Consider the following 17,582-nt stretch of genomic DNA (forward strand, 5'->3'; position numbering starts at 1 on the left):
TACGTGATTGTGCGGTGTGCGTGCGTAAGTGTGCACGTGTGCATACACACAATACGCACACGTGTGCAAGTGTCACATACACTTGGACGCACGATATGCCTTGAGTGTGTGTATGTAAGTGAGTGTGCCAGCGTGTACAAGTGTATGTGTAAGCTGCACACTATAGAATGATTTCCAATGCTGCTCCCACTCAGCTGGGAGGTCAGAAAGAGAGAGAGGGAGAGAGAGAGAGAAATAGTCACTACGTCTAATCTTGTCCCCAGAAAACTCTGTGTGGATGAATGCTCTTACACAGCAGAGGGAATAGCAGCACAAACGAAGAACCCGAGTGAGTACAAAGAGAGAGAAAAAAATCTTCTCTTCTTCCCTCACAGCCCCGCTGGCGGCTTCTCCTGTTAACCACCAATTATTTTATAATTCAGGTTCCCGAGATCCAGTCACCAATTAAACCACTGCGCGAGGAGAACAGCTCTCCCTGTCTCTGTAAATCACCCCCCCCCCACCCCATCCACCGCCCCCCCGACGCCCACCCCCCCACACCCATCACGAGCTTCGCAGTGACATATTGGATCACACTCGCAATAAAAAATTCACGCAAAAATGAACTAATTGTGTTAATTATAAAGCGCGCCTGGACTGTATCAGCAGATTAATGGACCGTAAACTGCAATAACTCTGTCACCTCCAGGAGCCGTCCTCAGCAGCTAACGCGGCCTCTGAGTAAATAAATAAATCGTTGGTTTGTGGATTTGCTGTCCTACCCTTGAAGTGCTATTGTTTAGCTGCCGGCTTTGTGCTGTTCTCAGTGCTATCACTGCAGCATTGACCCTTTTATATAAAGATGCTCTTTTTATTCACAACAAATATCTCCCTCAATTCGCCTGCCCGGAGGCTTGAAATTGCACCTGGTCTCACTGCTATCACTTTCTCCCTTTCGCTGTCTCTGTTTGACTCCTTCTCTCTCTCTCTCTCTCTCTCTCTCACCCTCTTTGCAGGAGACACTCACCCACACTAACCTCCGTGCCCCCCATCACACCAGTCCTCGTCAGGCTCCAATGGCTCCCTGTGACCGAACGGATCGATTTCAAGATCCTCTCGCTCTGGCACGTCCCTACCTCTCTGACCTGCTTATTCCCCAATCCGCTCCCCGTTGCCTTCGCTCGACTGACTCCGACTTACTGCTTGTCCCTCGTGCCCTCCGTTTCCACCATTGGCTTTCAGCCACTCTGCCCCCAAACCCTGGGACACTTCCTCAATCCCTCCAGTTTGCCCCCTCCTTCTCCCTCTTCGGGTCATGGCTGGCGACCTTCCTCTATGACCAATCTTACTATCGACCGCCACTGTCAAGAGCTCTGAGCCGTTACCCTGTGTGAGGGGCGCTAGATATAAATGCAAGTTCTTGTTGCAAACTTTCTGATCATCCGCACAGCAGGTCAGAGCACTGAGCTAATGTCAGCCTGGCTCAGTCGGTTGTCCTCTCACTCTGAGCTCGGCTGTGGGTTTGAGCTGGAGGCTCAGTTGTCTCCCCGGGATTGAACCTCAGTTCCAGCCATCGCAATTCTTTCTGTTTCCCAGTCCGAGCTCTAACCATCAAACCTCCTGTGTTTCACACAGTTTGGAGGCCTGTGTGTGTCTGATCCTCACTAATTATACAACCAGTGTTACCTAAAGAGGATTCACAAATGTAATTACAGCTAATAGCGAGGGTGAAATTGATGGGAAAAACAATGACCTAATTCCTCTCTTTCTCTCTCTCTCTCTCTCTCTCTGGCGATGGCTGATATAACGTAGAGTCACTTGACGCTTAACTACTCTCCTCAGAGCTGGAACTTGAGGCTTCCACCCTTTGCTGCGCCCGCCAGGCCCACTCCATCATTTAACCGTTTGACACATTTAATAAAATGACCATGAATAAACCTCAATTGCCAAATCGTCAACGATTTTCTACTAAAAATATTCATTTTAATATGGCTTGAAGATAAAGAATCCCTCCATCAACACTCTGTTGAATTTATTGCCCAATGAGAACCATCCTCTATAGACGGTATTCCCCCCTCAACCAACCCAACCCCTTTAAAGACAGTGTCCCCACCCCCCCCCCCCACCCCAAACCAAAACCCACCCCTTTTAATAAACACCTGACCTGGCGTGGGTTATTGCTGTCATCCACTCTTCACAATCCTTCACGTCCTCCGTCCTCAGCTCCAGTACCTTCTGTCCATCGTGGCCAAAGTTAATGGTGAAGTAGTACTGGAACAAGAGGAGAGGCGGTAGGTTTTTAGCTCAGTATCAACCGGTAGGTCAGAGCGCGAACACATCAGAGCAGAGTCAAAGACCTGACCAGCAGTTATCCCTACACACACTCCAAGCCTTGACTCTCGCCAACTTGTGTTTGATACTCTCTGGAAATAAGTAATCAGTACACGTCCCTCCAGGGAGAGAGTTCTATTCCACACGCGGGAAATTCCCATGTGTAGGTGTCCAACATACGTGGAACTCTTAAGCAAGCTGATGGGTTTCCGCGTGTGTCAGACACCCGGCTGACCAAAAGGAGAAGCAACTGGACATTTGAAGAGGGAAAAAAAGTAGACGGATGTGTGCGGAGGAAAAAGCAGGGAATTGGGTAGTTAAGTCCAACCTGACAAAATGGCAGCTATCTTAAAACCAACAAAACAAATGGCTTTCATAACTCTAGGACAAAGGGAAAGAGGAGAGCGCGGGCATGGGAATGAGAGCAACTGCCAGCAAGGTATCGTGTGAGATGTCATCGATGAAGAAGAATAGAGAAAGAGTGAGAGAGAGAGAAAAACAGAAAGATAAAGACAGAGAGAGAATGAACACAAAGCTTTTGTCCTCAACACCTCCACACGTTGACGATAACTAGAGCTACAGTATTTTGGAATAAATCAGAGAAGCAGAACGCGTTGGCAAAGGGAAACCTCTGCTGCTGCTGCTCTAATCCGTACTCCAGCCTAAAGTGTCCACTTTACACAGAGGAAAGATTCACTTACACTCAACGCAGTGTTAAAGAGGCTAACGTCAGTGGCAAACCAGCTGGTGTGAGAAACCTGGTTAAAAACAAATCTGGCGATTATGATAACCACACGAAGTGCATAAAGTGCAACGTGAAATGTCTATTCCCCTCCGCACCCACCCACCCCTACCCCGAGACCAGGACCCCATTATTTCCAGCTCTTCCACTCGCTCTAGCAGAGGTCAGTTAGATATTATTAATTATTATTATTATTATTATTATTAAGAGAACCTCCCCATCGTGTCTGCTCCTTCGTGAACACGCTCAGCCGCTGTAACCTCTCGTCACGGCCGAGTGTCCTTACTAATAATACTCCTTGCATTCGTCATAGCGCCTTTTCCCGTCTTTGAGACGTCTCAAAGCGCTTCGCAGGATATTACTGTGACTGCTGGGAAGCTGCTGTGCACAATTGGCTGCTGCCTTTCGCCCACAAAATACACAGTCAATTCACTCTGCAGTATATCCTGTGAAGCGCTTTGAGACATCTCAAAGACGTGATCAGGCGCTGTATTGAACGCAAAGATTATTATTATTAGTTGAGGTGGGCACGAAGTCAAGGGGAATCGAGATCAGCGAGTGTCGCTGTGCAGAACAAGACACCGGCTGAGCTAAGCCTCGGCTGATCTCAAGGTCTAATGGTGGGAAGCGGGATATTTTCTCTTCAATGATGTGTGAGCTGATTCATGCTATGGAAAAAAAGAGAGAGCGAGAGAGAGAGAGATTGGAGTGCCTTTTTAACAGAGAGGATAATAGAAGCTCGCAGCGAGAAAGCGTAATATTTATAGCACCATGCTACACACTTTGTGATCTACGCACATGACAAAGAAAGCCAAGCCATGAATGGGGAAAGAGCATTGTCACAGAGGAGGGATGACTCGCGCTGTTGCTACTACAAGTTCTGGGTGTCTACCTACAATGACCACAGCTCGATAACCATAGCCCGTGGGCTTTGTACCTTCTATATCCCTCCGTTCTCAAAACGCACGGTCATTACGTGTTGCAGTATATCCTGTGAAGCCCTTCGGGATGTGAAAGACACTGTGCCAAATGGAAGGATTATTATTATTAAGCATTGAGGGGGAGAACTACCAATATAAAAGGGCACAGGTGATTGAGGTTGGAGTAGGGAGATCCAGTGAGGAGCCGGGAATAGCAAAGAAGCGAAGGTCAGTGTGGTTTCCAGGGTGTTACCCTGTACCGGGCTCCGCCAACGTAGCTCTGTACACACACCCGGCACACGGCAAACATTAGTGCACTCGTACTCAATGCCTACAGAGTATTTCTCCCCATTTTACCTGAGTGAGATGTATAAATGTGCACCTTAAATAGGAGACTCGGTAACTAGACGCCAATTTAAGATCAGCAACAGAACAAGGGAGAGGATAGAGGTTTTTTTATACACACACGATTATATACATATAATATAGACACACACACACACAAGTAGAAGTACACATACATATACACACACACACACAGACTTAAATAAGCACAGTAAACATGTCATGCCTCCCCTGCCCTCTGTTTGCTGAGAGCCCTTCTGCTCAGAGCAACCGGTAAAAGGTTTCAGATGCTGAGCAACACATCCCAAAGGCTTTGCTTCACTCGGAACTTAGCTGCCATTACTGACGATCAACCTTCCCCACCCCTCAGGCGGTGAGGACCCTCGCTGACGCTGCAAACACTGGCCATCGTTGTATCAGAAGCACTGTATAAACCGGAGTGAGCGATGGGGAAACACCTCCTGGTTGTTTAACTTGGTTACCAGCGGCAATCACGTGGTGTTATCAATCAAAGGCCTCTCAAATTCATAAACACTCCGTAGTTTCTCACTTTGTGGATTGCCGTTTTCATAGAAACACGGTTTAAAAATTGTTCGCTTTGGCAATTACACAGACACACACACACACACCACAGTTACGCTCACACAGACCCAAAGAGGCACAGGCGTGCGCACGCACGCACACACACACACACACACACACAACAACCACAACAACAACAATTTGCATTCATATAACGCCCCTCACACAGGGTAGCATTTCAGAGCGCTTGAACAGAACACCCACACACACACCCACAAAACGACGCACAGACACACTCTCACACCCACACCGAGAGACATACAAAGAGAGAGAGAGACACACACACACACACACGCACGGACGCACACGCGTACACACATGTCCCACCCACAGTCTTCACCAGATTCCCCAATGGCGGTCTGATTTAACAGTGTTGCACTTTATGTACAATAAACCTTCACATTTCATTGACATAAAAAGTCAAAGGGTCTAAAAGTGCTTCACCGGGAGTAGCTGCCAAGTCCAAGTCTCTCCAAAAATACCCGGCAAAGTTCCCGCAGACCAGCCACAAGAGTAACGAGAGCTTGCATTTACACAGCACCCCACAGCGTCCCAGAGCACGACACCGAGCCAGGGTGGGGGTGGGGGTGGGGGGGAAGGTGACCATAGGCACTGGTCGAATGGCCAAGGTATCGGCAGTTGGCGTGGAGGCGGGAGGGTCGATGCAGATCATTTCAGTGGTTCTCCGCCTGATTCCTGCGAGGGTTTAGCTTGTGCTGGTAGCTGTCAGACACCGACTGTTCGCCAGAGCTCCTGCTCCTCAGAGACTTTTTGCTGCTTGAACCTTCTGCTACAACAGGGAACTTAACGGCAACGCGTCAAGATGGGAACCGCTCACCAGCGCAGGAAACGGCAGAGGAGCTCGTCTGCAAAGTGACCGCAGGGTCACGTCAGGCGAGGGCGGTCGGTAATAATTCAAAATATTTTGGAGGGGTCGTCGACCCCTGCTTTGCTCTCGGCAATCCCGGGAGGGAGGGAGGGAGGGAGGGAGAGCGATGGCTACGACGTTTCTGGGTACAAAAATAATAATTAGGTCACTTCACTCCACGACTGTTTGCGGGGACGCTGCTGTGCGCTATTGGCTGCCGCGGTTCGCCCACAAAATATACAGTCAAGCCACTTTACAGTACAGCCTGTGAAGCGCTTTGAGACGTCTCGACGACATCTCAGGCCGGCTCAACCACTATATCAATGCAAGGATTATTATTATTATTATTTATTATTATTATTAATACAAGGGCAGAAATTCCACCTGGCTCAAGATTCGCTCTATTTACCCAGCGATAAATCGATAATAACCTTTGCCATCTGAGGGAGCGCCTTTCACGTCTCAGAGCGCCCGTGTTACGAGCAGGTGAGAGGACGGCGGAGACTGATCGAGAACAAGCGTGTTTCTTCTGCAGTTATCGAGGTGAAGGATTCCGACGCGGGCTTTGGAAGATTGATAAATTCCATTACGTTCAGGATGTAAAATTAAATTACGCTTTTAAAATTGAGAGCTATTTAATAGCACACTGGAACAAATTGCCAACCTTCCCCGAGTGGAGAGCGGGCGAGCGAGCAATCGGCTTACTACGCGGAGGGCAATCTCTCCCGAGGCACCGTCAAGTGTCAGCCTGGTCGCGCTCTCACCTCCAGGTCAGACGGTTGCGGGTTCAAGCCCCACATCTTGACGTCGAGCTCATCGTCTACACATTGCCGGAGGCGCCGTCCTTCGGATGAGACGTTAAACTGAGGTACTGTTTCGCCTGCTCCCAGGTGGATGTTAAATAACGCGCCACAGACGCTGGAAGGGAGGCGCTAAAAAAAAATAAGATGACCGCCCGCCATCAGCGCTTCCGGGTCTCGGATCGCTGCTGATGTCACCTCCTGCACGCCGCACATACGCGTGCTGCGAAGCCCTTTGAGACTTCCTCCTGACGTGAAAGCCGCCGTATCAAAAGGCAAGGATTAGTATTGATTACCGCGGGGTAAAGAGAGGCCCGTATGGGTAGGAATGGCTTGGCTCACATCCCGTATTATTCGAGGGAATAAAAAGCATCAACTATCCTGACCGCTAATAGCTCAACGAAGCAGCAGATGGCAATGACTCCCTACCTGGCTCGGCCCATCCCTGGGAAAAAAAAGGGGATGGAGTGGGAGGAAATCAGAAGGGGAAGGGACACACACCGATTAAATGGCATTTTATATTGGAACAACTGTGAATCAGGGCGTTCTTATTTGCGTTCTTATCGAGCACAGGAAGATCTCCCTGGTTCACAATGGATAAAATGGATCCTGATCTGCGGAGAACACATCAAACCATGAAGTAAAAAAAAAGAAAACACATTTTATGCACGGAGGACTGCTTTGTACTGACAGGTCCCCCACTGTTAAGTAGGTCAGACAAGCAAAACGCGTGTGATCACATAGCAGGGGGAATAGCTGCTAATGTGCGTTCAGTTATGAATGCCAGAAGTGAATATCAGGGCTGGGCGTACAGAAATATGTATATTACTTATATACAGAGCCACACCCCCCTCCCTCCCATATGATCCAAGGTTTCGGACCTAAACAAATTAGACACTGCATCACAACAGGTCCACACAACAAAAATGGCCACTAACACCACTACCGGGTCATCAGATCAGCACCGATGTCATATCTGGACAGGTCAGAAGCTGGAATGTTCCACACGTCCCGTAGCTCCAAGCCCATAGACCTCCGTTAAACACAAACTCGTGCTCTAAGGTGCTTAATAAGGGGGTCACCCTATATGTGTACATGTACAGTATATATACACACACACGCACACACACACACACCACCACCACCAACAAGTTGCATTAATGTAGCGCCCTCAATGTAGGATAACATCTGGGAGTGCTTCACAAAACACACCCTAATATTACTTTATTCAGTGAGTGCAACAAATCCAGTTCTGGAGTCTGTACTGTTTTGTAGGTGAACGAACCCGGCAGCCAATTTATACACAGCTCGCTGTCATATAAACAGCCATGAAGCGATTGACCGATTTTATCTGCGGGGGGAATTGTTGGCTCGGGACCCCAGGCAAGAGGAACTCCCTTCACCTTTCCAATAGAGCCTATTCTTTAGCGTCCACCTGAACAGGCGGGCAGGTGTGCAAAGGTACCAGATGAGAGCCAACACAGACCATTTTGCCCCAGCTATGAGGATTGCATGTGACGTTACCTCTCGCCACACTGAATCGTGTTTTCTCAGAAACTGATTGCCAGATTAGTGTTAATTAGAGCCAAACAAAGGGCAGATCTGCACTGTGGAATCGTGTCCACTGGGACCCGACTGACAAGGATTCTATTTGTATGTTAACAACGGATAACTCTTGTGTTTAATTGAAATGTTTTATCAGCAGTCAATTCAGACAAGTCATGTCCTCTATCTTGTGGAAACGGGACGGTCCATTTGTAAGTTAACCATTGGCGGGCAGGCCTTCCGCCACTCTGCCCCCACCCTCTGGCACTCCATCCCGCAGTCCCCCCAGTCTCGCCCCCTCCCTCGCCTCCTTCAAGACCCATCTCAAGACCCTCCTCTTCGACCGTGCTTTCGATCTCCCCGCTTCCCCCATGCACTCCACCCTCCCCAATCCCGACCCCCAGCTCGGGTCTGGAGTACTGACTGTCCAGCGCCTTGGGACATCCTCCCGACGTGAAAGGCTCTATCCACGTGTAATTTTGATGTTGCTGTTAAGTTCAGGCCTCAAACCACTTTGTACAGAGTTTTGGAGTTTAGAATGATTTTCTGTTCTCGTTTTTAGCTGCAAGTTGTTGTTGTGGTTCAGGGTAGTTTGTGGGTCATAACAACAACAACAACTTGGATTTATATAGCTCCCTCCACGCCGGACGGTATCTCAGAGCGCTTCACAGTAACGGATCCCGGGGCCAAACTGACATAAGGTTTCACCCTGCCCGGGAATCGAACCCGGGTCCTCTCACTTGTGAGGCGAGTGTGATAATATACTGTAAAGTACTGTAAAATAGTTTAACTGTGTGTTTTGTGGGTGACAATTCTTCACCATTACTGAACCGACCCGTTCCCAACCCCTCACCCTCCATTATAATAATAATGCAAAGATTCATAGAATCATCATAGAATCATAGAATTATACAGCACAGAAGGAGGCCATTCGGCCCATCGTGTCTGTGCCGCTCTTTGAAAAGAGCTTCCAAATCAATCGCACCCCCCCCCCCCCGCCCGCTCTCCCCATAGCCCTGCAAACTTGTCCTCCCCAAATAATTATCTAAAAAAATGTTATTGCCTTGTAAAAATATTACACTGGTGGAGAATTGGAATTATTATTTTTTGTTTTTTAAAAAAAAACAGTTGCCTACCCCAGGGCTAACATCCCTCGCATTCCTGAGCTCCTGCAAGAAAAAAGTATTTGTTTTATTAAGGCAACTAAATCCAAGAGATTTCCTGCTTCCATCTATATAAAGACCACAGCGGTAGCGAGCGAGCGAGAGAGAAAGAGAGAGAGAGAGAGAGAGAGAGTCACAGGGATTCCTGAGGCACCAATTACTGTGGATCTGTACTGGCAGTTATACAATATAAACCCTGTGCATTCCTCTCTCCGTCAAACACCCCCTCCTTACCAGGAACGATGCATTGACTGCTGCATAGACCCTGCTCCGTCTTCAGAATTATATAACACCACAACAATAAAAATATGATTCAAAATATTGCCTTGCGTTTGCATTCCAGGCACAAACACCCCGTTTTTTTTTCTCGCTACAGTATCTCACAGCCACACACTAGTGGATCCAGCCACACACTAGTAATTGGGCGAACTATCTGTAATATGCACGATATAGACCCTCTCTAACCATGTGTTAATCTGTTCCCCCCCCCCACCACACACGCACACACACGCGCACAGAGTAAAATCCATCTGAAATTCAGATCCTTGGGGTAAACTGTTGGAGTCTAACCAGCTGAAACCTCATAGCTTGCCATTGATAGCGCTGTCTGGCCAAGCTTTCCCGCCGCTTGTCCAGCTAGGACCACCTAATATTGTGCCTTGGCACAACACCCACCCGCCCACTTCTCTTTGCAAAGGATCGTGCATTAAAATCTCTCTGGTTACGACATAAAAGGGGAGCTCTGGAGGAGACGCCACAGAACTGCAGCGCGAGCGTCTGCAATCCCGTCCTCTCCTCTCATACCCCTCGCCACGTCAATTATTAATAGCAGGGCTCGGTGCCAACCAGCCCAATCTGGGGGGAGAGACGGGTGAAAACGAGCGAACCGTCCCTCATAATGAAAATTAAAGTCAAACTCTTCTTCAAAAAGAAAAAAAAAAAAATCTTTATTTAGTCTGGCAAGCTTTCCTGCTGCGTGTCCAGCAAGGACCACCCTACCCGTTATGGCTTGGGCTTACAGGGTTAACAGGCGCTGAGTGGGAGGATTCTCTGCCCCCAGTGACTGGTTAGAAGGGTCTTGAGGAAAGGTGTCTGAGACCTGGACGCTGGAGGCATTTTACAAATAGCCTCATGTTGTGACACAGAGATTGGGGTGGGTTTGCAGGAAGCCTCAAAGATCTTTCTCATCTGAACCTCTGACCCTCTCAATCTCATGACCCTCCGCCTCTTTGAGAGACACCCCTCTTCTCCCCTCCCTCTCTCCCCACCCCCCCCCACCACCGCCACATACATCACGGCCTGTATATCCGTATACAATCAGGATATTGGAACCTCCAAGACATATGAGCTATATCCAGGGGTATGTGCAGAGAATGTTAAGAGGATTAGTTTATTTTAATTGGAATCAGTACAGTGAACACAATGTTATTGTGTTTGCCATGGAGAAACACATAGTAACCTGACATGGCAACAGCCTTAACTCAACCCAGCGCAACCCAATTCTGGTCCAGGAATGCCTCTGCGACACACCTACCTGTAATCATTTTGTTTGTTTGTTTTATTTTTAACCTAGAAGTAATATGGGATTAAAAGTTTGGTGTGGCGTGAAATAAACACGTAAGCACGACTGCTAAATGCCTAAGTGCGTCAAATAAGGGATGACTTTAGGACAGACGCCAGGAAGTATTTCTTCACACCGAGAGATTCACAAAGAACCGTACAGCACAGAAACAGGGAACTTGGGTCAGCTAGTCTGTGTTTATAATCCACACGAGTCTTCACCCATTCCTTACTCTGTCCCATACCCTTCTCAATGATTGGAATTGGAATACCAACAACAACCACAACAACTTGTGTTTATAGAGCAGTTTGAGACCAGGACACTGGAATCATTTAAGAAACGGATTTGATACTGCAATGGGATGAGGTGGAGTTGGTTTTCTGGGAGGAGGCAATGAAATGGGACAAAGCTAAATTTATGATGTGAGAATGATGGGGGAAAGTTGGTTGCTGGATCTAAATGCTAACACCCAGACATCGACACCGAACCACACTTCCACCTCATCACAATGTTCTCAGAAACCTTCAAAAGCCACGTCAGGTCAAATGGGGAAGGGATAGGCAGCCTCAGGGCACCCGGGTCTTGCGTTGAGAGAAGAGGAACGTGTTGACATGTTAATTGAAAAGCTTCTCTTTGGAGGCAGCAGAGAACAGATTGGTGGGAGAGAGGACTGAAATGAACGCCATCTGGAAGCACCGTTATTGAATCGCACCCATTCTCAAGCCCAGTGTGGGCGACGCACACAGACAATGGTGTCACCCGGTTACAGGCAGTGCCTTTGGTTTAAAAAGGAAAAGGAAACTCTTTCGCTGGCAAACAGCAATCGACGAGTCATGAGATTTTTTTCATGTAACATTACATTTCCTCATAGAATGACCCACTGGGCCCAACCAGCCTGTGCCTGATGGCTACAATTCTACCTCTTGAAGCGGTCACAATAATAATAATAATAATAATAATAATAATAATAATAATAATAATAATAATCCTTGCATTTGATATGGCTCCTTAGCATGTCTTCAAAAATGTCTCAAAGCGCTTCACAAAATACACTGTAAAGTAAATTGACTGTATAATTTGTGGGTGAAACTCAGCAGCCAATTGCGCACATCAGTGTCCCACAAACAGTCATGGATTGAGTGACCAAATTATTATTATTATTGTTTTTGAAGGGATTATTATCCCTGGAAAAGCGATCCGCCAATCGACTAACAACTGGGTTCCTACTTACTGCTCGGTAAACAGAGGCGTGTGGAGTAAGGAAACTTGCCTAACATTTCATCCTGCCGGGAATTGAACCCAGGTCCTCTTGCTTGCAAGGCGAGCGCTCTAACCACTGAGCTGCAGGACTCCGCGATTCCATTACAAATGTTTGGGTCCATAAACAGAGAATTCAGTCAAACTCTGGGAGACGACAACACTGGGATTTAGAGCCAAAATCATCCAGGATTGCTTCGGAGACAGGAGCATTGTCTCTAAGTCACGATGCCCATTGAATATTCACTGATTCATCGCGTTTTTTTAAAAATAAAAATGAAAAGAAAATTCTGTGCATTTGATGCTCTTCAAACTCAAGTCATTCCCAAGAGTTATGTGTTAGTATATTCCCTGTAAATATATTAGAAAAATACTTCCAATACTTGAGATGAAACAGACAGTGTATGTGTTCTGTATTTATATGTATGTCTACATAATAATAATCCTTGTATTTGATATAACACCTTATCACATCTTCACAGGTGTCTCAAAATGCTTCACAGAATATACTGTAAAGTGATTTGACTGTATATTTTGTGGATGAAATGCAGCAGCCAATTGCGCACAATAGTGTCCCACAAACAGTCGTGGATTGAGTGACCAATTTTCTTCTTGTTATTATCTTTACATAAATTCCTCACGTATGATACTTGGAAAGTCATGACCGTCCATTCACTCCTGCTTAACAGCTACTGTATTCATTATTCCCATCAACAGACCGATTTATTATCAAAAGACCTCCTTTCAAAAAAAAAATCAACCCTGAGCACGTTTGCTGGAAACCGATGGAATAATGTATAGACTCTGTAGTTCTTCGCCTCACCAGCAATTCCTTTTCTGCTTCAGCCTCTGAATATTTTATACGGAATCGTGGAAAAAGCAAGTCAGAGAAACAGCGCATGTCCAAACCCCACATTACTAAACAGATAAAACTACAGCCCAGAAAATGTCTCTTCATTGCTGAGTGTGTGTTTTCTAAGCGAGTGGGTTGCACCCGTATACAAGTCCTGTGAAGCGCTTTGAGACGTCTCGAAGATATGATTAGACACTATATCAAATGCAAGGATTATCATTATTAAGACGGTTCTCCGAAAGGAGTTCCCAGGATCCTGGACGCACCCACCTTTCCTGTAACCGCTCCAGGGTGTCAAATCACTCTCTGTGTAACTACAACCACAACAACATTTCATTTCTAGAGCGCCTTTCACGTCGGGAGGACGTCCCAAGGCGCTGGACAGTTGGGTCGGGACCCGAGCAGGGGGTAAATGGTCAGGGTGAGGGAAGGGAGGGAGCGAGGAGGGGGTAGAGAGTCGAGAGGTATTTATTTAGAAACTAAATACTTTCCCTGGCTTCTGTCCCAAGATTACCCTAAACAACGAGAGGCCATCCAATATCCATCTCGTCTACTAGTCACGTGGCTGTCACGCAGGCCAACAAGAAAACCTGCTTGCCCAAGGCATCAGAACATCAAAGGTCTCACCTTCTACTATGCTCTTTTTGTAATGGAATCAAGAAACGGGCAGCACAGATTCCGTTAACAGCTTCGCTATGTGTTTTGCTCATTTAACATAAAGCATCTCTGAAGGGTTTAATAATGTGCCGGTATGCTGGCACACGGTTCTTTACAAAACACTGTAGCTACCTATGAACCCACAGGTGCCAATACCATGCCGTGTCACATGTTATCTGCAGAACGAATGATTCCAAACTCTGTAGAGAAAGACAGAGAGTGCCCAATCCCGATCAATCTCAACCTCATTTGACCGAGATCCAGTGCTCTGGGACTCTACATGAGGGGCGCTATATAAATGCAAGCTGTGGTTGTTGTGGTTGTGGTACGTCTCATAGGCAAACAATCAATATTGCAACCAATTCCACTCCTTTCCTCTCCTCCCCACCCCCTCTACCCCTCTCCCTCCGCTGAAAAATCTGCTCTTACCATGTTGGGAGTTAACCCTGAGCTGCAGTGAATGTTTGTGTCTTGTCACAGTCTTAACCCACTGCACGAAGCACTTTGCAATAACCTGCAATAAGAATGTCAATAAGACGCCAGGTCGCTGAGGAATGGTGCAGGATGGAATAGTTCCCTAACCAAACCATCATTGGAGGGTAGAATCTGACTGCTGGCTCCGATTGACATAACTTTTGGACATTTTGAGTTCCCAGGCCGTTTTTTTTTTTTTATTAAGGCAAACATTGCAACGTCAGCAAATTCTGCACAAGCTTAAATGACACGATAAGATCTGCTAATCCGGCAATCCATCGCCACAACAGCAATCCACATCAGCTCCGTTTGCATCTTAAGGAGAACTTAAATTGACGTTTTTGGTGCATGATCAATATTGGGTTGGGATCGATACTATCTTGGAAACGGTCAGACAGACAGACGCACACATTTTAAGATAACAAGGATATTTCCGCTCGGATCTAACCCTACGTCGAAATGATTCCTAAGAAAAAAAAAGCCCCCGTTATGGGCTGACAACTGCGGCTACATTTAAAAAGCTTAGTTTTCGACAATATTCCCCTTCATCTGCGCTTAAGCCATTAAACTATCCCAGTGGGAGCGAGGAAAGCCAAAGGTGATATTTTTTGATGCGGTTAAAGCCGAGTCAAACGAAAGGGAAATTACGGATTTCCAGAAAAACGAAATAAATCGACGTCCAAAAAGATGTCACATTAAAATGGAGATGGACGTTTGAAGGGGGGGGGGTTGAACATTTACCCCCTCCACCCCCCCACACCCCCCCCCCCTCACTTTACAGTGTTGGTTCCATTGCACACCCACCAGGGGGCGCCGCTGAGGGGGTTCCTCCAACTACACAGACCTCAGGCAATGTTACAGAAATAACAAACACACGCAAATAGGTTTCATTCAAGTGATCCCTCGCCTCACCCACTTATCCCAGGAACACTTCATTAACTTTGACCACTTTAATAACCCTCTCCGGGCATTGCTTCCACGTTCATTCCACTCAACGTTTGCTCCCACCCCCCCCCCCCCCCCCCCCCAGTCCTCCCAGAAAGAAACACTGCATTCAAAGTTCTTCCTTCTAATTTGATGGGTTTATTTATTGCATCCTCTGTGACACGATCTAAATAGTTAAACATAGTAATTGCAGACAGGGCTGTTGTTGATTTTATATATATATATATATAAAAATAATTTAAATAACTTGTTTCAAAGAAAAACATTCAAATCCACACTAATGTGTTATATATATAATATATATATATATTATATATATAACTGCACACATATATTTAGAAAGTCAGAATAGTTTTGAGCAGAGGGGGAAGTTATAGCCCTTTGTGAGTGCTTTCATTTTTAAATGCTTTGCAACACTGAGCAGGAAACAGAACAGAGTTGGTGAGATGGGCTGCAACACACACACACACACACACAGAGACACAAACAGTCACACAAACAGTCACACACACACACACACACACACACAGCTTTGGGACCTGACATCAGTATTAATGTGCATCGCAAGAAGGAGTCGGCAATTAAATAGTTGCTGCTGCACATGGAGAGATCTTTCCGACCAAGAAGACGTTGAATAAGATGGGGAAAGGAATTATTTCCTCTCTCTCTGTGTGTGTGTGTGTGTGTGTATGAGACGTATTTTTTGTTTGTTTGTTTGTTTGCTGTTGGGGAAAAGAAAGAAAAACGCCATCATTAAAGAATAAATAAAATAAAAGCTGGGAGTCGAAACCTCTGATGTGGTTGGGGTTTAAACTGGAGTTGGACACAAGATTTGGCGCAGTAGCACAAACAGACACACACACACCTCTCTCCCATCCTCTCCCAGGGTCTCCCATCCTCTCTCAGTCTCTCCCAGTGTCCCCCATCCTCTCCCAGTGTCCCCCATCCTCCCCCAGTGTCCCCCATCCTCTCCCAGTGTCCCCCATCCTCTCCCAGTGTCCCCCATCCTCCCCCAGTGTCCCCCATCCTCTCCCAGGGTCTCCCATCCTCTCCCAGTGCCCCCACCCTCTCCCAGGTCCCCCACCCTCTCCCAGTGTCCCCCACCCTCTCCCAGTGTCCCCCACCCTCTCCCAGTGTCCCCCACCCTCTCCCAGTGTCCCCCACCCTCTCCCAGTGTCCCCCACCCTCTCCCAGTGTCCCCACCCTCTCCCAGTGTCCCCCACCCTCTCCCAGTGCCCCCCACCCTCTCCCAGTGTCCCCCACCCTCTCCCAGTGTCCCCCATCCTCTCCCAGTGTCCCCCACCCTCTCCCAGTCACTCTCTCTCTCTTCCTTACCTGTTTTTCCAACGAATCCTTGGTCGACAGGGATGGTTTGGGGGAGCACGCCCTGTCGCACACACAGCCCTCCAACAGGTACAGCCCTGCAGCCCTGGAGCTGCTGTCATTCTCGAAATAAAACAGCATATTCTGCAGGAGGGAGAACCATCTGGTGTGCCATTTTGTGTTGTCGGCGCTCCTCTTGCTCAGATAGCCTCTCTTGGTCGCCTCTTTCTTAGCCAAGAGCCCCAAGTAAGAAACGTGGCCATCGTTCAGTCGGATCGCCTTCTGCATCTTCTGCTAAAAGCCAAACCACCAAAGAGCTCCAACACTCCACTCACTCACTCACTCACTCACTCACACAGCAACTCGAGGGAGTCGTGAAGCATCACATCATTAATTTTTTTGTGTGTGTGTGTGTGTGTGTGATCCCAATTCCCTCTCTGAGTGCACAGTCGAGGACAAGTTGAGGTATCAGAAAATAACTCAACCATCCATCACCTTCCTCCCTGCCCCCCTACCCCCACCCCAACCACTCTCTCTCCTTCTCTCTCTCTTTCTCTCTCTCTCTCTCTTCTCTTCTCCTCTTCCCCCAAACGCCACACAAATGAATGGACCACCCCCCCCCCACCCCCAACCCCCCAAAATAATAATAAATCAATAAATAAATAATAATAATCTTCCAAGCCAAACCAAACCAAGCCAAGCAGCTAAATCGTCTTCCTCCACCACCTTCTCCTCCTGCCAGCCTTGCTCCTTGGGTCTGACATCCGAATCCTGTGTGTTCTCTCTCTCTCTCTCTCTCTCTCTTTCTCTCTCCTTCTCGCCCTGTGTTTTCTGGCTTTTATTTCCTGAGAAACACAGAAGCAAAGCAGGTTCCTACTGTACTGCAGATGATCTCCAAAGCCTCCAGGATAGAGTAAAGACGGGAGATATCACGTGGCATGGCTTTCAAGTTGATTCCAGCGACTGCCCTGGGGATGCTGATGTTGGGGGGGGGGGGGAGGGAGGGAGGGAGGGGGTAGAGAGAGAGAGAGAGAGAGATCAAGAAATCTCCCCCTTCCCCTCCCACATAGACAGCCCCAAAGATATTGGGGGGGAGGGTGGTATAGGTCAAGACATGGACTCTCCTCTTTCTCCTGCAGACAGCCTCAGCCACCTGGGGTGGGGGCAAAGACATGTCCCACAGCCTCAATCCCAGGGGTGGGATTCAGGACATCAGCCCCAGAGATAACAACCTGGT

General features: G+C 47.5%; 1 protein-coding gene across 2 annotated transcripts in view; it reads right to left on the reverse strand.

Annotated features, from left to right (window-relative positions):
• rasgrf1 (Ras protein specific guanine nucleotide releasing factor 1) overlaps positions 1-16,867 on the reverse strand; it is a 30,910-nt gene extending 14,043 nt beyond the window's left edge. For both annotated transcript variants that reach the window (XM_042343106.1, XM_042343105.1), the window contains exons 1-2: positions 16,358-16,867; positions 2,144-2,250 (exon numbers count right to left, since the gene is read on the reverse strand). In XM_042343106.1, the coding sequence (XP_042199040.1) occupies positions 2,144-2,250; positions 16,358-16,633 (383 nt within the window). In that variant the 5' untranslated portion in view covers positions 16,634-16,867. The remainder of the gene's footprint in view (positions 1-2,143; positions 2,251-16,357) is intronic.
• Between the last annotated feature and the right edge of the window lie 715 nt (positions 16,868-17,582).

The sequence above is a fragment of the Callorhinchus milii genome, unplaced genomic scaffold (genome assembly GCF_018977255.1).
Source record: "Callorhinchus milii isolate IMCB2004 unplaced genomic scaffold, IMCB_Cmil_1.0 Scaffold22, whole genome shotgun sequence".
Classification (NCBI taxonomy): domain Eukaryota; kingdom Metazoa; phylum Chordata; class Chondrichthyes; order Chimaeriformes; family Callorhinchidae; genus Callorhinchus; species Callorhinchus milii.